The following is a 21,756-nucleotide window of genomic DNA, read 5'->3' as shown; positions in this document are numbered from 1 at the left end:
AAAATAAATATGAATTAAACTGAATTGATCTCATGCTGTGAAATACAACACAGGGCCATTTGCTTAATGGTTTTCCCATGCTCCACTCTAGAATTTTATAGGTGGATGTCTTTATTACGCAGCGGCTTTGTGTAGCTCCTCAAGAGATGATAGATAGAGATTGGAGAAAGACAAATGTTCTGTACTGATGAAGGAATGTTATGTGGAGGATGAGTTATGTCTCAATCGCTCATACTAATTTTTCTCTTTCTCTTTTCCTCTCTCTTTCTGAATCATTCCAGACGACCTCAGGTGAGAAGATGCGGGACTTCGCGAAGACGTTGAAGAACAAGTTCCGCTCGAAGCAGTATTTTAGTAAACACCCTCAGAGGGGATACCTGCCTGTTCAATCAGTACTGGAGGTGGAGAGCTCTGAGACGTGAGTTTGACTTTCTGTCTCCGCTGATGAGAATCACACCGTAGAGCCGTTGTGCTCTTCATAAGGTTCATAAGTGAAGTGCCGTGGGACTGAACACAGTGCACTCCAGAATAACTTTACTTCCGTGGTGAATCTAAGCATCTTTAACAAGCATGTGCTGGTCTGATGGTCTTAGGCTGGTCTTGATGGCTGCTTTTAGAAAGGTTTATGTCAAATTTCCAATGTAGGCTCATTCTGAAACGTAGCCCTATATTTGTTTTTGGAGATCGCGAATTAGGTAGCCAGAAGTACGAATGGCTACATTTCGTTTTTAAAATGATTTTGCAGCTAACCTCTAACATGCATGTGGGCAGTTTTTCTGCTGTTAATAGTTTGTCCAGTAGCTCGACACATTCGACGGGGTTTGAGTCCGGTTCCAGCAAGCAGATAAGACAAAAACAGAAGCCAAAAAATAAACAAGTAATCAACAGGGTGAGAATGTGGTAAAATCTGAAAATGTAGTGAAACATCAGGCGATAGCTTTTCTTTTTCTGAATTGCTTTTTAAAACACTGCGGTTGGGTTTAGGGAAGGGGGTGGGTGAGTTAATCGATGCTTTTGAAAACACTATTGTTTGGGTATAGGGAAAGGGGGAGGGTGGGGTTATCGGTCGGTTAATCGGTCAGTCAGTTAATCAGTTGAAAGCAGCCACTGGTGGATTTACACGAGAACAGCAGGTAAACATGGCACTCGTGACGGAAATTTCAGATCTGAAAAAGCCTTCAACAGAACAAAAACTGCAAAAAAGCGTAGCTCCTGGGACATATTTTGCACTCTCCTGAAATGTATATATGGGTACGTAATCGGAATGAGCCTGGGTTGCAAATTTCAGTGGGTCAGGCCTGGAGACTGCCTGGTAAACCAGCTAAATAGCGGCTTGTCTGTTGTGTAAAGTAAGCTTAAAGGAATAGTTCACCCAAAGGTGCACATTTCATTTACTCACCCTCAAGTGGTTCCAAACTTTTGTGTGTTTCTTTTAACCGGTCACCATTTACATGCATAGTGGCAAAAAAAGTAGTATGTCAACGGTTACCTGTTTTACCATTATTCAAAAATATTTATTTATTCATTTATTTTATGAAGAAAAAGAAGAAAAAAGCTGAAACAGGTTTGGAACAAGAACGGGGTGAGTAAATGAGTAAATGAACAGTTTTTTTTTTTTTTTAGATCCATTTCTTTAGACAAGATAACAGCTACTAGAATACACAACCTCCTTAAAACCAGATGTCTTTAGTTAAGAAATTAAACCTAGATTGTTTATTGGTCTTTGCTTAATAAAGCTGGTTTCCTGACATTCCCAAATGACATTCTTATGTATACTGTATATAGCTGTATATAGAACATAAATGTACATATTTGTAATTCCAGTTATTATATATATATATATATATATATATATATATATATATTTTTTTTTTTTTAATATATGTTGCAGCTACAAGAGCCACAAACCATTTTTGGTCAACCTATGTTACATTTTTTTTCTAGTAAATAATATCTAAACATTATTTTTCTAAAAAACTAAATACAAAACAAACAAAACAGTTAGATGAGTTTTGGATGGGTTAGATAATAATTAGTTGAGTTTTGGATGGGTTAGGTAATAATTAGTTGAGTTTTGGATGGGTTAGATAATAATTAGATGAGTTTTGAATGGGTTAGGTAATAATTAGTTGAATTTTGGATGGGTTAGATAATAATTAGTTGAGTTTTGGATGGGTTAGATAATAATTAGATGAGTTTTGGATGGGTTAGGTAATAATTAGTTGAGTTTTGGATGGGTTAGATAATAATTAGATGAGTTTTTGATATTATTTATTTAGCAGAAAATTTTATGCAAATGAGAATAAAAGAAGCACTTCAAGTGATCATAAAAGCAGCAGTATATAATTGCTATTAGGGATGCACCAATATGGATTTATCTGGCTGATATCGATAACCGATTACTCATGATGTAATGATGACTGTATTGGTCAATAAATATAAGTATAAATATTTAAAAATGTTGTATTTTTACACAGCAAACAACTGATTTTATTTTAAAAACCTCATAAAAAAAATATATTTTTTTCCTTTTCTTCACATAGCAAATTAACATTCAACTTGACTGTTGCATAAAATAATAACTTAAATAACAAAATGGGACTTAATGAACAAACAAACAAATAAATATATTTTAAATAAAATGAAAATAAAACCAGCTGAATAAGCTTGAATAAAACCTGTTACAGTAATGTTCATACAGTATGTACAAATATCTAATGTTCTTAAAAGTGTTTTGAGAGGTGTTTTGACAGTTTAGAGCGAAAAGCTAAATACAGATATTGTGTTTTACTTCAGAAATGTGTCATAAGTTCTTTTGAACACATGTACATGTGGGTGCTGCTTGTCTATCATACAATGCTAGCCGATCAAGCTAAATACATTCTTGCATCAACAATATATGACAAACAACACATTGATTAGGACATTTAAACAAATTAAATGCATCACTGCCATTATGTTTACACATTTAATATTGTTTCCTGAGGCGATTTTTTTAACCAAAATACACAATGACGATCTATCAAACATATAAACAATATTAAGGAGTATGGTTAATTACTGAGTTATTAATGCACAGCAATACCACACAGACATACTTTGAAGGAATAAACAATGTGAGGAAAGCTTCATTATAGTGTACTGGACAAGTCTGGACAAGTTCTACCCGTGCATGCGCAAGCCAGGCTGTTTTGTACAATTACGAAATCTATTGGTTTAAAGATATCGGCCTAATTTTGATATCGGACCGATAATGATACCATTAAAAACAGCATTTATCGGTTGATATCGATTTGGCTGCCGATACATCGTGCATCCCTAATTGCTATCATAAATCTTAGTTTTTTTTTTTTTTTTCCGAGCATGTGTAGAGAAAAAGCGTTTCTCCTACAAGTGGTTTGTCAAGCTCACTCATTGTCACGCTTGCACACTAAGAATTGCACAGAAACATTTCCAGAAACATGGAGTGTTAAGAAAGTGTCTGGTGCATACGCAGAGCCCACTCATCTGTATGATTAAGATCATCCGTAATGACTACCCAAAAAAATCACCCAAAACTTTTCTAAAACCTTTATCCCAAACAGCCTGACCGAGTTCATAGACCAGCCAAGACATGTTGCACCCAAGCATTCATACATAACAAGCTACTTTGCTAACAGATGTGTGTGTTGGTGTTTTGACAGGCCCTGCTCATCTCCCAGGCTGCCTCATGCAGACACGCACAGCCGGATCGAGCATTTTGCCAGCAGGTATGGGTTCAGTCTCGCACGGACAGCGATCACGCTTCACTTCAGCTCTGATATTCTCCCAGCAGCCACTTCTGTTCACTCCCTTAGAGTCCGATTGGCATATTGATCCTCTTTGCATGGACACACAGTGTTCCCAACAGCAGGGCCTTAATAGTAGCCTTAGAGGAAGTGAGAAGGATGTGAGAAAGTGAGAGAGGGCATCGAAAGAGAATGAGGGTGAGAGATGGCATTCAGCAGGCTGGACATGGGTCAGCTGCTCTCCACTGGAAGAATGAACGCTCCACACACAGGGTCTGTGGGGCTCGAGGGAGCTGCCAGCACACATCAGTCACATTCTGGCCTGGATGAAGTGCACATTACACGCTCTGGAAGCACACACACATTGATGTGAATTTGTACATGAACATGTTTAAAGCTTGGTCATACTTGCACACAGTTATACCCGTGAGGGTTAGAATTTGGTACTTCAGGCAACTTACATTTAATATCACACAAAAATACAATTTCTTTTAAATCACTGCTGGAAAAAAAAACAAGCGGCAATGATTTTTTTGGTGTCCCTGTTTGGTGTTTAGATGAGCAGGCAGCATTTTTCCAGCAGAAATGTCATAAAATTAGCTAAAGGACAGACCAAGGAAACCGCTAAGACCAGGTGTTTTGCTACTGTAGTTCATCTGCTTCAAGGTTAGATTTTTTTTTGCATTCAGATGTGTTGGTTGACTTGTAGGGAGTGGTTATTTGAGTCATGTTCCCAACCAATGATGTAAATTAGATTTTTTTGTGCAAAACCAGAATCAGACCCCCTAGTTTTTCAAGATTTTTGGGGGGCATTTTTTGCAATAAGAATAATTGATTTTGTGATGGTAATTCCCATGGTGAGAAGATTTTTTCAACATATTTCTAAACATACTAGTTTTAATAATTCATTCATAATAACTGATTTATTTTATCTTTGTCATAATGACAGTAAAAACTATTTTACTAGATTTTTTTCAAGACACTTCTATACAGCTTAAAGTGACATTTAAAGGCTTAACTAGGCTAATTAGGTTAACTAGGCAGGTTAAGGTAATTAGGCAAGTTATTGTATAATGATGGTTTGTTCTGTAGACTATTGAAAAAAATATAGCTAAAGGGGCTAATAATTTTGACCTTATAATAGTTCTAAAAAAATTAAAAACTGGTTTTATTCTAGCTGAAATAAAACAAATAAGGCTTTCTCCAGAAGAAAAAAATATTATCAGACATACTGTGAAAATTTCTTTGCTCTGTTAAACATCATTTGGGAAATATTTAAAAAAGAAAAAAAAATCAAAGGGGGGCTAATAATTCTGACTTAAACTATATCCTATTTATATATTATTATTTACCATATTAGGTAGCCTACTATGTTGGATGTGCAATCTGACACAATGACACAAATCATAAAAATAAAGCTTCTTTATTTTGGTGTCTTGTCGAGTCAAGATCTAACACAGATCTAAAATGGTAGGGATTTAGCCAAAGGAAAGTTGTATAACTCTTATTTTTATCCATGATCTTACTTTCTCTCTGATTTCACTCGCCAGAGCATCTGACATCATTTACCTCACTCAGCACATGTGTTAGGACTTTCCCTGCCAAAATGCATCTAAAATGCAGATTGCTGTAAAACTCGTCAGTGGCAATGAAGCGTTTTCTCTCGTTAACTACAGGGAAAGAGTTAAACGGAATAATTTTTCGATTTGACGCACATCATAATACCAGCCATATATGTCAAACACAAATAATGTCCTTCATCTTTCCTTCTGTCTCTTCCATTGCTCCGTTTGTTAGAACACCGATTCGTGCCACAGGATATCTAATCCCATCTTTGCTTTGACTTCAGATGTAAGTCACTCTTGCTTCATGTGCGTCTGCTTACTGCACTAGCTAAAAACCCACATTCCTTTTAATGTAATGATTGTAAGGGCGCAGATGAAATGTCATTTTTCGAGAGACACACAAATACGTCATGTGCGCTGTGTATGCAACGTCTATAAGTCATGTAAAGCAATTCATTGCAAACTGAAATAAATATAATTTGACTATATGGTTTGTAAATGGATGTTTTATGAGATTATTTAAATTTTTGCGATAATTTTGCGTTTAAATTGAGAATTTTGCAGGGTTGCAAATATTTTCGACTTTATGCAATTTTACGTTGGATTCAGTGATCACGGAATCACGAAAAACTAGGGGATCAATAGAATATCCATTAAGCACCGCTTCCATCCAATGAGTCAAAGACAACAAAATTGTTACTTACTGGCAAAATGGCACCAAATATCAAACAGAAACATGCGGTTTGTTGCAAATCACTTACTAATGCACTATATTCTACCTTTTTGTAATATAAATAGTATAAGTAGTGCATTCACACATCTTTAAAATGTTATGATGCACTTATTCAGTCATTCAAAATACGTGTGGAATGTTGGACACTTTATGCGCTCAACGACTACAGCTTTGCTCACATATCTAAAGGGGCGGAGCTATTGGGCACTGAATTTGGCTTACTTTATTTATTTTGGATGGTGAAAGCTAAATTCTCCTACAAGATTATGCCGCCTTCCAATGGTGAGTACGATTATAAGCATGGCAGGTATTATTTGGTTGTTTGGTCATTTATTTAACCAATTTGGCAACCATCAAATGTCATCTGGGAAATGGTTTGAATTTCCAGTAAGTAAAAACACTTTAGTGTTCCAATTGGGATGACACTAAATTCATACACTGTGTTGTTGAGTGTGTAAGTGCACAAGTACATAGTGATTAATTGCATAGTGTGCCATTTGGGATGCAGAGATGGAATTTGCTGTGGTAGCAGAAGCCAATATAGGCTTTTTTTCCTCTTTAATAAATTACATATGCCTCAGAAAACGAAGATTAACAAGACTCAGCGCTGAAATGTGTGTGTGTGTGCTATTTATAAAGTCCATTTAATCAGTTAATAATGAATAATGATCCTTAGGCTGTGTGTGTAATCAGTAGGTAACAGGAACAGGTGTGTGCGAGGTGCATGCGGGGAGTGGTAGTTCGCTAAAAGTAGCTAGTTGCTAGATCACTGTTCAATGTAACACCAGGACTCAAACCAGCAACCTTCTCGCTGTGAGGTGACAGTGCTAACCACTGCGCCACCGTGCCGTCCCAAAATAAACATTGTAAAAAAAATTCACATGGTCTTAAAGGCTTGTTTTAATAAAGGCTTTTTAGAATCTCTAACTTTGAGCGCCTGGCATTCAAAGTGTTTTTGATGACAGAAACTTCATGCTTGGCTGAACAAACCCTTGGGCTGTGAGAACGAAGTTAACAGCCCAATGTGACTGGTTTGATGTGACTGCAGCAAACGTTCAGGGTTATGCTCCTCTGCCCCATCGAACTTCCCTGCCAACCCCTTAAAACACACACAAGCACACACACACACATGAACGCACAGACCAGCCCTTTGCCTCCACTACCATACTGTGATGCCAACTGTCTCAGCTCTTATCTGCACCACAAATAGACCAGAGCTCTTACACACACACACACACACACACACAATCTCTCTCGACTTGTGTCCTTTTGTCTTCATCTGTCTCATCCTCTGTCATATGCTTGATTTCTATTCCTGCCTTTCAATGTCTTATTTCATTTCCCCCTTTCCTTCCTAATATCAATCACTAACCCACTTCTTCCCCTCTACTGTCCTTTTTAATTCTCCAAAATCGTCTCTTCCCTCTCTGCCATGTTATCTCTGGTCTCCCCAAACACACATCAGTGCCGTCTGCTTTAGTTGTTGCTGCTCAGAACAATATTCGTTGTTTTCGGTTGTCACTAGTTAATATGTTTCACAAGGGTCCGTTTGAGTCTGCCTGAACGTGTAAAATGTTCTGAGATCGTCAGCTCACAGAAGGCTAACAGCCTTGAGGAAATTAGAATAGAAAATTCTGTCTGGATGTTTAAAACACTTTTGGGATGTGTGGGGTTTTTAGCCTTTGTTTGTCTTTAAAGTGAATTTGGCTTTAAATGTAATTGCCGCCTTACGTTTTCATCGTGATTTACAGAATTTTCCACCACTTCAAGGTCATTTAGTGTAATAATAGCTTATATACCAAAAACACTGATTATAAAGAATTAAGAATCATTTGTAAACATTAAAAAAGGTTCAAGGATCACAGTGTAGCTCAGAAAAACAATATTGGTAGACATTTTAAACCATTCTATTTTGTCTCCATCCTTCAAATCACAAGGTTTTTAGCCTTTTTCTGCAAGAAGTATTACACCATTGAAAATAAATTCTAATTTAGGATAATCACTGTGGCTGGAAGGGCATCCACTGCATAAAAACATATGCCAGAGTAACTGGTGGTTCACTCCGCTGTGACGACCCCTGACTAAGCTGAAGAATAGTAAGTGAGTTGGTATGATCACTTTTTGACATCTTTGGCATGTTGTTTAATTTTTACATACAAATATATTTTTAAGCTAAATGATGATAGAGGGCGGCGTGGTGGCACTGTGGGTAGCGCTTTTGCCTCACAGCATAAAGGTCACTGGTTCGAGCCCCTGTTGGGTCAGTTGGCATTTCTGTGCGGAGATTGCATGTTCTTCTCTTGTTGACGTGGGTTTCTTCCGAGTGCTCCGGTTTACCCCTGTAGTTTATGTGTGTTAGTAAGAGTGTATGGGTGTTTGCCATTGATGGGTTACAGCTGGAAGGGCATTCGCTGCGTAAAGCATATGCTGGATAAGTTGGCGGTTCATTTCGCTGTGGCGACCCCTGATAAATAAAGGGGCTAAGCCGAAGGAAAATGAATGATGAATAAATCATGACTGAACATTAATTTGACCATAATTTGGGATTTTATTTGAACCCTTGTGTTCTGTTGAGGATGTTTTCATCCACTCTGGGGTGATTTTGTGTCTTAATTTTGCCACGAAAAATGTGTTTCAGCTAGCAGAAGGATTTTTGGTGACAAATCTTATTTTGACATATATTTTGGGAAAATGCCTAGAATTTTTAACAAAACTCAACAATACACTCTGGGCAAATTTCCTACCCTTTTGTTATGCTCAGGATGAAAACATCCACACACTTACTGCAGTAAAACTGCATCAGATTATTTTTTAAAAATGTTTTGAATAAATCTGTATCACCTTCAGTCCTGATCAAAACTACTAAATTGTTCAGAAAATAACAGGATTTTTAAACACTTTAATTGCCAAATTCATAAATGATGTCACTGATTTGGTAAAAAAAAAAAGCATGATGCATTTTCAATATAAAAAGTAGTTGTGAACTGGATTTTTTCACCTTTTATCAAAAACTTAGAAATGTGAAACAACATTGCCTTTGATGCATTGTTTTTGGTTGATTTTATTTTTTTCTCCCTAATTTACTGTTGGTGGCTGCGTTTGCCCCATTGATTTCCATTATAACCACATTCGTTTGATTACAAAGCCATGACACCATATAATCATGCATTTTTAAATGTTGGTGGTTTTTCTAGTAAGGAAAAGGTAACATTTGTCATTTTTACTGTTTATCATTAGTTGGCACCATTATTCCTTTTGATAGGCCTGTGCAAAAATAAGCTTGGTTAATGGATTTTATTTGAAGTATAACAACAAATTCCCCGACATGGACCTCAGCACACTTTGAGCTAGACATTATTGTTGGGATGTAGGGAAGAAGGGGATGCTAAGAAAACATTGGAATGAAGGGGAAGGAAAGTAAGAGGATAAACAGTTAACAGGTAGGTAGGTAGGTTGATCGGGCATCTTACGATGATGCCCAGAGACGCAGAGTGGGGGTACCGTCTCTTTATTATTTTGGTAAAGTGATTGGACCCCCCTGATTTAACCTAGGAGTGAAGAGAGGGTTATAGGAAATGGGAAGCGAGGGAATAGAGGGAGGCAGGGTGGGTTTGAAAAAATCGGAAGAACAATGCTAGAGGGCTGGTCTGGCTTAAATAAGTTTTAGGGAGTAGGTGATTGGTTAAGGAGACAAAGTAAGGCATGGTTCTGTCGCTGAACCTTTGTTAACAAGTTAACTCCATTTAAAGTGTGTGTATGTCTGTGAGAGTGACCTTTACGCACATACCTCGAAGTGTCTCATTTTTATATACAAATATCTCTCAAAGAACTCTCAGAACTACATGGAGTAAACAAAAACAAAGACTGTGTATTTATACACCATCAAGTGAAGTTTATTTATAAGGTTATTTCGAGAGGATCACATGCTTATGATTGCTTGCGGCTGGTCCCGCGTTATCCAATTTATGAGTTTTATGAGTTATTAGTTCCATATCACAGCCATCTTTGTTTTGAAGAATCCCCCTTTCACCCCTATTTCTTCTCCTTTCCTAGACGAGTGGCACGGTGGCCCAGTGGTTGGCACTGTTACCTCACAGCAAGAAAGTCACTGGTTCTAGTCCTTACCAAGCGAGCACACGTTTCTGTGCAGAGTTTACACATTCTCCTCGTGCTCACATGGGTTTTCCTTGTTTTTCTCCCACTGTCCAAAAACAAGCAACTTACGTTAATTGACTAATCCAAATCACCATAGACAAGCTCCTAGTAAGTAGTTATTTCTTAAGAGCAATCACTATCTGTTCATTAGCTACTACAGCAGGAGAGTTCTCGAGATCTACCTGAGCTCAAACTCCTCTCTCGCCTTGCAAATGGGAGGGAGCCCCGGGCTCAAAGATCTTATGAACTCAGGGCTCTTTCCCGGGACAGCATGCCAGACAAGCTTTATAATCAATCGTCAGCCAAGTGTGAACTCTTGAAATGTGGTTAAAATGAAAGTCAATGGGGCAAAAACGGCACCAACAGTAAATTAGGAAGATAAAATGAAAATCTAACAATGTATCAAATCCAATGCTCTTATTAATCGCTCAACTGTTCAAGACTGTGATAAAAGGTTTTTAAAAATCCAGTCCACAATTACTTTTTATATTGAAAATACTTCATTTTGTGTGTGTTTTTCACTAAATCAGTGACATCATTTGTGAACTTGGAAAGTAAAGAGTTCAAATCCGGAAATTTTCTAAACAATTTAGTTGTTTTCATCAGCACTGAGCTTGATTAACAAAAAAAAAAAAAAAAAAATTATATATATATATATATATATATATATATATATAGAGAGAGAGAGAGAGAGAGAGAGAGAGAGAGAGAGAGAGAGAGAGAGAGAGAAATAAATATTTATCTGATGTATTTTTTTACAACAGTTTAATTCAGTGGATGTTTTCATCCTGAACATAACAAAAGGTTAGTAAATTTGAACAGTGCACAAGCATTAAGTCATTTGATACAATAAAGTAAAATATTGCATTAATCCTGCATGCATTTAATTAGTTTTTTAATCAGATTGCAAACTGAGCCAATTTTTTCTTTAGTCCGACCACTAAAACATCATTGACATAAAATAAACATGTTGATACAAAACATTATCAGTGAGACATTATTCATTCTTAATAAATCCCTTACTCTGTCTTTGCATGTTCATGCTTGGTTCTTTGATCTCATTGTGCTTTTAGAAAACTCTTAAGCTTTCAATTCATGCCCTATTATTTGTGCATCCTTAAACTACACAGCATGATCTAAGTGTTGGATAAATTGGAAAAGACAGGCATTTTATAACTGTACAGATTCTTCCGAAAAGAATAAAAAAAAAACACACATCTCTTTTGCAATCCAATAAAATCTGTTCACTTTTATCTGATAGTTCTGTCCTTCACAAAATATGAGCGATAGAGAGCATGTGCTTAATGAAGTGGCGCCTTATTTATTGCCCACATTGTCGAGGACTGCTTTGAACTCTAATAGAAAATTAAATTCTTGTCAGATGTTTCGGGGTGTAGTATCTGAAGTAAGAACGTCATAGCCAAGGGAATGAAGATCGTACGTGCTTTTACAAACTAATCCAGAATAATAACTGGAGGACCTGGAGATCGAGGGGGTGAAAAAAAAAATCCACTGGTATTTGATGTTCTAGACTCGCCGAATTTGCTAGGAAACGACAGCGTAAGTGGTCTAAAGTGACAGCCTTTCATCTGAAGAACAGACAGCATATCAGAACGAATAAGCCGCTGTTCTGAATCTCAAAACACAATGTCCATTTGAACAGAGGAGGAAATTGTTTGTTGCATACTCACTTTCTAACAAAAGAAAACACTAACCACATAGCAAGAAACAAATTTAGACCACCACAAAGACATATGTGAATAGCCATAACCTCCAGTTGACCTCGCACTCCTGCTATTGCTAGTAACGCATTTGATTGGATCTAACTGACGCATGCTTCAGCGCATTCAATTAGGAGGAGTTGTATGGGTTAACCAGGACACTGTCATTGGCTGAAGGACACCTAGTGGGTGAATGTGTATCGACTTTCTGCTATTCTCCCAGGCTCTATGCGGGTTTTGTAGGCTGAAGCCGAATTCAAAGCTTGCTCTGGCAGCTTTCCTAGCAACATGACATGAATGCACTTAGCAGTCCTCATTATGGTCTCTATAGAGGCTTCTATATTGTTGCTAATTCACAGGCTGTCCTGGTAAGGCAGTGAAATCTCTCCAGTCTCTCACCTAAGGGTAAGCTAAGACAGTGAAAGTGCAGAGCATTGCTAAAAGCAAAGTTTCACCCCTGTGTTGCTAATGGTAAGCACAGGGAGCATTGTCGGCCTCCCTGTTGTGTTGAAAACACCTATGTTGTTCAGGACTATTGCTGGAGGCACAGGGTGAACCTTTTAAACAAGTAAACTCATTTTCATTGTTTGTTAGATGTTGAACAGGTCGCAGTTTCTTGCATTGGCACAAGGGGCACTGTACTACACATTAGCATGTTATTTGACTGTTTACACGACGCAAAATTAAATTAGTTTTCCTTAGCTTTTTTGAGAAGTTGCATCTGTACAGTGTGATCAAAGTGGTCCCATTCATATATACTAAAATGCTTTGTTGCTTTGTTTAATTTAATTTAATTTAATTTAATTTAATTTAATTTAATTTAATTTAATTTAATTTAATTTAATTTAATTTAATTTAATTTAATTTTACCTCACACCAAGAAGGTCCCCGGTTTGAGTCCCGGCTGGGCCAGTTGTCATTTCTGTGTGGAGTTTGCATGTCTCCCCGCCTTCACGTGGGTTTCCTCCCGGGTGCTCCGGTGTTCCCTACCTGCGCTATAGGTGAATTGAATAAACTAAATTGGCCATAGTGTATAAGTGTGAATGTGAGAATGTATGGGTGTTTCCCAGTTTTGCAGCTGGAAGGGCTACCTTTGCATAAAAAACATGCTGGATAATTTGGCAGTTCATTTCTCTGTGGCGACCCCTGATGAATAAAGGGACTAATCTCGAGAAAACTAAATACTTTAATTTAATGTCTTGACAAAACAGTTTATTCAAAATTTGGAGCAGTAGAATATTTTTATTTTTATTTATTACTATTTTAATATTTTTGTTAGGAAATAAATTGATCAACTCAGGCTCATTGTGGACATGTACCTAGGTTTACATTTCTAGGGACATTGTAATACGTGACCGGAGGTGCGTCTGCTTGAGGGCGCAATGTACACTTCAACCAACCAGGCTAGCTTGCTGTTGACTGAATGACTGATCGACTGACCCATCCACCCCTAAACCCAACCGATAGTGTTTTCAAAAGCAATCTAGAAAAAGAAAAGCCGCCATGGACGGCCGATTTTACCATGTTTTCTGCCTGTTATTTATTTATTTGTTTTTGTTTTACTTGGTTTCTGGAACCATTCTTTTCCAGACTTTAAGCGTATCGTCACTGTCAACTCCCAAGTCCTCCAATGTACGTAGCAAGCTACTGGGTAAACGCAGAAAAAGCCGCCCACATGGAGGTAAAAGGTCAACTAATAGCGCAAAAAGCAACAGAAGCCGACGGCAGCATCTCACCTCCCCGTATTGTTAATTTTATAAATAAAATGCAGCCAGACATCCCTCTGGCTACATAATTTGTGCTCTTCAAAAAATATAGACGGGGTACGTATCCACAATGAGTCTCAAATGTTTCAAAAGAGTTCTACTTCATATAAAATCAAATGTGAATTATTGTCACAACTAATTCAGCTGTTTTTTATTTTGATATTTAATAAATATATATATATATATATATATATATATATATATATATATATATATATATATATATATATATATATATATACAAAATTTGAATTAGTTGTAGCAATAATTCACAATATTACTGTTTTTACTGTATTTTTGATCAAATAAATTCAGTTTTGGGGAAGACAAGAGACTTTTTTAAAAAACAAATCTAACCCCAAAGCTTTACCTGAAGTTCATAATATAAATATAAGTTTTAAGAACAGTTTGTGGAAACTGAAACTGGCTACATATAAAATATTTTCAAGATGTCAATGTATTTCCATCGTTACCTTTGCAATCATTCTAGGTACTCCCAGATACATATAAATTGCACATTTCAGTTTTAATTTGGCTTTAGGTTGACACAACGTCTCAAGCTGCAGTCGACCGTAAAGCGTTCAGACTGTACACTTTCCTGCATGGCATGTCAGCTGTATGCCATGTAAGCTTCTGTGCACATTGAAGATCTTTTTCTTGAGGCGCTTGTGGCAAGGAATGAAAACTTGGAAGAAGATTGGGTGAAAATACCCAAGAGAGGCGTTTATGTGATAAAAATGCATGTGACAAATGAAGTGAAAGGGGAACAGATTCTCCCCTGGCTCTGTCATGGAGATCGAGAGCAGAGGGTGAAGCCCGGAGGCACGACTTCTGCCGGCGCACGATAATTTGCCATCCAGGTTAGTTGTGCACCGTAGCTGAAAACTCAGAGTAGGATAACAGCATGTGATTTTTTTAAGGGGGGGTTGGAGAAACTGCTCTAAGGTGCATTCGCTGAGATGAGTCACAGCTGTCGTCTCCTTACGCCGCCAATCCTACGTGTGCTGTTCTGCTCCCCCGCCTCTTGTGTTTGAAGTCAAATTTGCTCTGCACGGTGACTTTATACGCCTTTATGTACGTTATGACCCATGCTCCATAATATGACATTTTCATCTTGCTTGCTTTTCAGGTTGGCAGAAATGGAGAACCAGAACTGTTCCTTTTTCACTGACAGCCTCTCGCCGGATGAAAGTTTGTGAGTACAACACCTCCCACTCACTGTCAAATCCTAGTCCGCGCATGGCCACGCATGCCTTCGTGTTTGGTGTGGCTAGACAGTCACATTAATTAAAAAAGATAATGAAAATGACCCATGGCAATGTGCACTCTCACCCTCCGTCTGTGTGATTATGGAGCACAACAGTAGGGATGAATAGAGCAGACGGAAAATACTCAGACGCTGACAGGACAGAGAGAAAGAGAGAGAGATTGCGCTATTGAAATGCTACCGAACAAGATGTTAAGAGCCGCAAGCCGGCGGACAAAGAAAGCCACTGAATCATGAGCATATATAGGTGAAATAAGGTGAGCCCTCACAAAATCACAACTAATAAAAGAGGTCAGCTCATCTGTGCCTAGAGTCATGACAGCGCACGCTTTGTGCTGGAAATGGCTCTGTGTGTGCATGAGGGAAATTTAAAGGAGGACTTCACCCAAAAATGAACTCATTCCAAAGCTTTATGACTCTTTCTGCTACGGAACACAAAGGAATCAGTCTTTTCTATCCAGATTCAAAAAGCATGCAAAAGGACCATTAAACCATCATAAAAGTGGTCCGTGTGACTCATGCATTGTCTTCTGAATCTTCTGAAGCTATACAATAAACCTTATGTGCGGAACAGACTACAATTTAGGGCATTATTCAAAGTTTTCATCACAGCTGTTAAATGTGTTCGGATCATTAAATCGGTTTTGCCTCTTTGTCGCCATCTCTGTCTGAAACATGCAATCGCTCGAGTGGGGTCTGTCTGAGGACTGCAAGACAGGGACGTAACAGCAGAGTTATTAACATCTACAAGAACGTTTGCACCTACCCCAACTCTAAACCCAACCATTGTAGTTATTAACTTCTACATTAACGTCTACACCTACCACAACCCTAAATTCAACCATCATAGTTATTAGTTTCTTTATTAACATCTACAACTACCACAACCATCATAGTTATGAGTGTCTACATTAACATCTACACCTACCACATCCCTAAACCCAACCATTATAGTTATTAATGTCTACATTGACGTCTACACCCACCACAACCCTAAACCCAACCATTATAGATATTAATGTCTACATTAACGTCTACACCTACCACAACCCTAAACCAAACCATCATAGTTATTAGTGTCTATATTACCGTCTACACCTACCACAACCCTAAACCCAACCATCATAGTTATTAGTGTCTATATTACCGTCTACACCTACCACAACCCTAAATCCAACCATCATAGTTATTAGTGTCAATATTAACATCTACAACTACCCCAACCATTATAGTTATTAGTGTCTACATTATCATCTACACCTACCACAACCCTAAACCCAACCATTATAGTTATTAACGTCTGCATTAACATCTACACCTACCACAACCCTAAACCTAACCATCATAGTTATTAGTGTCTATATTAACATCTACAACTACCACAACCCTAAACCCAACCATCATAGTTATTAGTGTCTACATTAACGTCTACACCTACCACAACCCTAAACCTTACCATCATAGTTATTAGTGTCTACATTGACGTCTACACCTACCACAACTCTAAACCCAACCATCATAGTTATTAGTGTCTACATTAACGTCTACACCTACCACAACTCTAAACCCAACCATCATAGTTATTAGTGTCTACATTAACGTCTACACCTACCACATCCCTAAACCCAACCATCATAGTTATTAGTGTCAATATTAACATCTACAACTACCCCAACCATTATAGTTATTAGTGTCTACATTAACGTCTACACCTACCACAACCCTAAACCCAACCATTATAGTTATTAGTGTCTACATTGACGTCTACACCTACCACAACCCTAAACCCAACCATCAAAGTTATTAGTGTCTACATTAACGTCTACACCTACCACAACCCTAAACCTTACCATCATAATTATTAGTGTCTACAATAACGTCTACACCTACCACAACCCTAAATCTAACCATCATAGTTATTAGTGTTTACATTAACGTCTACACCTACCACAACCCTAAACCCAGTCATTGTAGTTATCAACTTCTATTTTAACGTTCACACCTACCACAACCCTAAACCCAACCATTGTAGTTATTAGCATCTACATTAACGTCCACAACTACCCCAACCATCATAGTTATTCGTGTCTACATTAACTTCTACACCTACCACAACCCTAAACCCAACCATTGTAGTTATTAGCATCTACATTAACGTCCACAACTACCCTAACCATCATAGTTATTAGTGTCTACATTAACGTCTACATCTACCATAACCCTAAACCCAAACATCATAGTTATTAATGTCTACATTAATGTCTACACCTACCACAACCTTAAATACAACCATTTTAGTTATTATCGTCTACATTAACATCTACACCTTTACCAACCCTAAACCTAAACCTTACTACAATCAATTTTTATCTACTGACACACCACGCCCTGTGTCGCCATGCTATGATGTCGTCATACATTTTTCACCACTAGAAGATCAAAACGTGACCTGTTTGTATGGAAATTTTAAATATGGAGCAATTTCGCATCATCTTGTTTTATCCTGCTCCTTTTCACAGCATCGTACGACCAAATATTGCATGCTTAAGCTCTAGTGTAAAAGCGGCTTTAGGGGCCGATCACACCAAACACGCTTTTATGTTCTGAAAATGCAAGGCACACCACACTGCCTTTTTTGTTGACATTAAAAAAAGAAGCGCGGTGCGCTTTTTTATGTCACTAGACAATGACTGAATCAGCTGTGTATTGTGCGCGTGCACGAGTGTTGCTGTTGATATTGTTATAATTGTAATATTTAATAATATTGTGATATACAAGATTTGTAAAGTCATACAGCTCTGGATAACTTGAAACCACTAGTCTCTCCTCCATTTTTAAAAATTCTCCATAGTTGTCTTGACAACACAAGCACTCAACGGAAACCCCACCTCTGCTTTCATTTGATTGGAGAATGAAAGAGACGAGACTGACGTAACACGCCTTTTCTGGTCAGAGTTGATTCCTTTTTCAACTGCGAGCACACGGTGTGCAATGGCAAAAACGCGAGGTGATTCCACACTTAGTCACGGCATCATCATATTTAGCCTTTTTTTGTTATGAATGTGTGCTCTCTAGTGGCGAAAATGACACACTATGCTTTTAAATTCATACAAGATTTGCCACTTAGATATGTTTAGTGTTTATAGCAGGTTTGGCATGTTGTCCCGGGTTTGAACCCTGGAGCTGGGAGATACTTAAGTCCAAGGCCTGTTCAATAAGCATTTAAGGGGATTTGAGATCAGGTAGGTCTCAAGAGCTCCCCCTTAGAAAAGGGAGGAAAAGGAGGAGATAGGGTGGAAGGGGGGATCCATCCAAAACGAAGATAGAGCAGCAGGGAGAAAACAGTCCATTTAATGTAAGCTAGTATCACTCTGATTGGATTATTATAGATTATCACGTTCTCCTCTCGAAATTAGTTTATGAAACTTCACTTTGAGCTGAGAAGTCATGCTGATGCACAGGTAAAAATGATTCTTTTGTAAATAGCTGCAAATACAGATTTCAAACAGAGATGGAGACAAAAAAAAAGACAAAATTTTACTATATATACTATATAACAGCTTAATGTCTATTAAAACTAACTTTATTATATTTTTTAGAAAAGTTGTAATGAAATAAAGTCCTTAAGTTCACCAAAAAAATAAATGAGTTAATTGACCACTTTTTATTGTGAAGTTCAATCCCTGCTGTTCCTCAACAGGCAGTGCAAGAGTGAGTCATGGCTGACACGGCACAACATGACATTTCAGTGGCTTTTACCAAATCTATCAGTAGCCTTTGTTTACCGATGGCCCGTGTAATGGCACCTGCATAATTACAGCAGAGTGCATGAAAACAGCTGGTTTTGTATTATTGATGTGACTAATGTGAGCAGCGTGATCATTTCTCCGCTTCACATGTTCAGCGGTCATTTTTCTGCCCATCATGTGTGCCTGTATATTGGCTGTGTGTTATATTTGATGGCATAGAGAATGTTTGGATTAGCATGTTTTGCGTTCAGCGTCTACACTGCTGTTTGCTGTGCATTGCTCTGTGTTTGTCTACACTCTAAACATGCCATGCTCAGTTTATGCAGAATATGTGTGCTGTGTTGATATGGCCCATCCGCTTTGTGTGCATTTGGCTTATGTGTGTGCAGCTTTGTGTGCGTTTGGCATTGGGTGTTTGTGTGTGTGTGTTTGTGTGTGTGTTTGGCACTGTGTGTATGCGTCGTCTGCTGCTGCTGCACTGCTAATGTGTTGAGTGTGCGATGTCTCCTGTATGGGGCGACTCAGGGATGAAGATCAGTACCTCCTGCGTCACTCCAGCCCCAGTCTCGAGCAGGACTCCCCCCACGGCCTCATGCTGGCCCAGCTGGACTGCCAGGACCGAGAGGAACTGCAGCGCACCCTGCACCGCCTGGAGAACGAGAACCGGTGAGCACCCTTGCACTATCACACCTGATGCTGAGACATGAGCAGCACTAATCACAATTAACAAAATAGCTTCAGTTTTAGGATTTGTGTGAATATATCACTGAATAATAACTGGTATGATGGTAGGGTGGTCCAAGAGCACTATGGCTGTATATCGGCACTGGTGGGTGGCATGCGTTGGCACAAAGCCACAGGCTGAGTGCTTTAGTGTCCCAGCAGTGACAGTGACCAAGGACCAAATCCACATTGCTACAAGTGTGATACTGCATTTATACAACAATTCGACAGCATAATCGTGTGTGTATAAAAAAGAAAATCAAGCACAGAGAGTCTAAAGTATGAGGAGCTACTTTCTTCTGCCACTCATTCACGTCTACAGCTGATCAGAACAGCAGAGACTGTTGCTAGAGCTAGTCACTTTAGAGCTAGTATTTAAATGATTCTCTAACATAATATCCAAAGTGATGACAGAACAGGTGATTTTGCTCACATTTTAAGATTATAAGGCTGAACAGCATGAAATGCCATCAGTCTACATGGATTTGCCAGTATTTCTCTGTTGCAATCAGGAGATCACAATAATTAACCTTTAGGCACAATATTCAAAATTTAAGCAGCACAAACACTACCAGATTACTATTGTGTTTGCAATAAGGAAAAACACTAAACACATGCGGGTATGTGTTATACAAAGAGTGGCCAACACAAACATCTCACACTCAAAACACTACAATTATTGTGGTATAAATACAGCACCATAACATACAAAAGAGAAAGATCGACTCGGCTTCGGCTTATTATGCTGTCTATGTCACCATCTTGTGGATGGACAGCATCCTTGCAATCAACCTTGCTCCATCTTTGTTTATATAAATACTTAAATAAGGCACTATCCTTATAAATAAACTGCATATTTTCAATCTAAACAACTACATTCTCACCTAAAAAAGCCTCAAAAGTACATTGTGCTGTCCCACAGCTGCAATATTTGTCAAACTGTAGTGAGTCTATTGATCTGCTATCACTCTATGTGGGCAGAGTAATATACAAGAATGAAGAGGCTGTATGAGAATATCGCACAACTATCAGCCAATCAGATTCGAGAACTAGGCAGAACTGTTGCATATATACAGTTGAAGTCAGAAATATTTGCCCCCCTTGAATTATACACCCTCCTGTTTATTTTTTCCCCAATTTCTGTTTAGCGGAGAGAAGATTTTTTCAACACATTTATAATCATAATAGTTTTAATAACTCATTTCTAATCACAGATTTATTTTATTTTTAGCCATGATGACAGTAAATAATATTTTACTAGATATTTTCAAGACACTTCTATACAGCTTAAAGTGACATTTAAAGGTTTAACTAGGTTAATTAGGTTAGCTAGGCAGGTTAGGGTAATTAGGCAAGGTATTATATAATGATGGTTTGTTAGCCTGAGGGGGTTAATAATATTGTCCTTAAAATGGTGTTTAAAAATTAAAAAACTGCTTTTATTTTAGCCGAAATACAACAAATAAGACTTCCTCCAGAAAAAAATATATATATTATCAGACATACTGTGAAAATTTCCTTGCTCTGTTAAACATTATTTGTGAAACATTTAAAAAAGAGAAAAAAAATCTAAGGGGGGCTATATATTTATATAGTTAGTTAGTTAGTTAGTTAGTTAGTTAGTTAGTTAGTTAGTTAGTTAGTTAGTTAGTTTTTACATTCAATATATTTTTGTCAAACGATGATTATAACCCCAACAAGACCTCATCCGTTTTTGATATCTCCTCAGTCGTTACAAGACACGCACATACTCAATGCTGATTGGCACGTGTGTTTTAGGACTGGGTCTGACAAAAGTCTGAGAAAAGTTTTGCAGTGAAAAATTGCAAATATATTTCAGTATAATAAAATGCTGAAGAAATGTAGATTAACAAATAAGTCTGAATATATAAAGCTCTATTGTTTCTTATGAAAATGTGTCTATTTTAAACAATGTTGATTTTTTTTGGTGGTAAAGCAAAAAAGTATTTGTAAGCTAGCTGTATCTATAAATATTAGTTTGAACTGTGTGAGATAAAATGCAATTGAGGATATTATTATAATAATGGTTATTTTAGGTGGGAAAGGTTCATTGGACCCACATCAGATGAACGAGGTGTGTTTTTTATATCTTCAAACAGAGGTTCATACACACAAGTCTATCAGGTTTAGGGTTTTAGTTTCATCCCAGAGGCTACTGTTACAGCTCTGAGTCATTTATGAGTTTTGTCTTCAGCGTAAATCCTGACCTTTAAGTCATGTTCTCATGTGCTCTTGCTTTGTTATATGTGAGTAATAGGTCAATAAAGCTAGATTAATTGTTAGTGTCTG

The 21,756-nt window shown here is 37.7% G+C and overlaps 1 protein-coding gene across 9 annotated transcripts in view; it reads left to right on the top strand.

The window, feature by feature from the left end:
* Positions 1-21,756, top strand: part of drp2 (dystrophin related protein 2) — a 337,990-nt gene that overhangs the window by 303,215 nt on the left and 13,019 nt on the right. For 7 of the 9 annotated variants that reach the window (XR_015506813.1, XR_015506815.1, XR_015506814.1 and 4 more), the window contains 4 exon segments: positions 282-418; positions 3,684-3,749; positions 14,837-14,902; positions 19,249-19,389. Coding sequence is in view for 4 of the 9 variants with exons in the window: in XM_087280550.1 (XP_087136676.1) it covers positions 282-418; positions 3,684-3,749; positions 14,837-14,902; positions 19,249-19,389 (410 nt within the window). In the remaining 5 variants the exon portion in view is untranslated. 9 annotated transcript variants of the gene reach the window in all.

This window comes from Danio rerio, chromosome 14 (assembly GCF_052040795.2).
Source record: "Danio rerio strain M-AB ecotype USA chromosome 14, GRCz13ab, whole genome shotgun sequence".
Lineage (NCBI taxonomy): Eukaryota > Metazoa > Chordata > Actinopteri > Cypriniformes > Danionidae > Danio > Danio rerio.
Note: the sequence above shows the minus strand (reverse complement) of the source record. Positions and strands in the feature narration are given on the sequence as shown.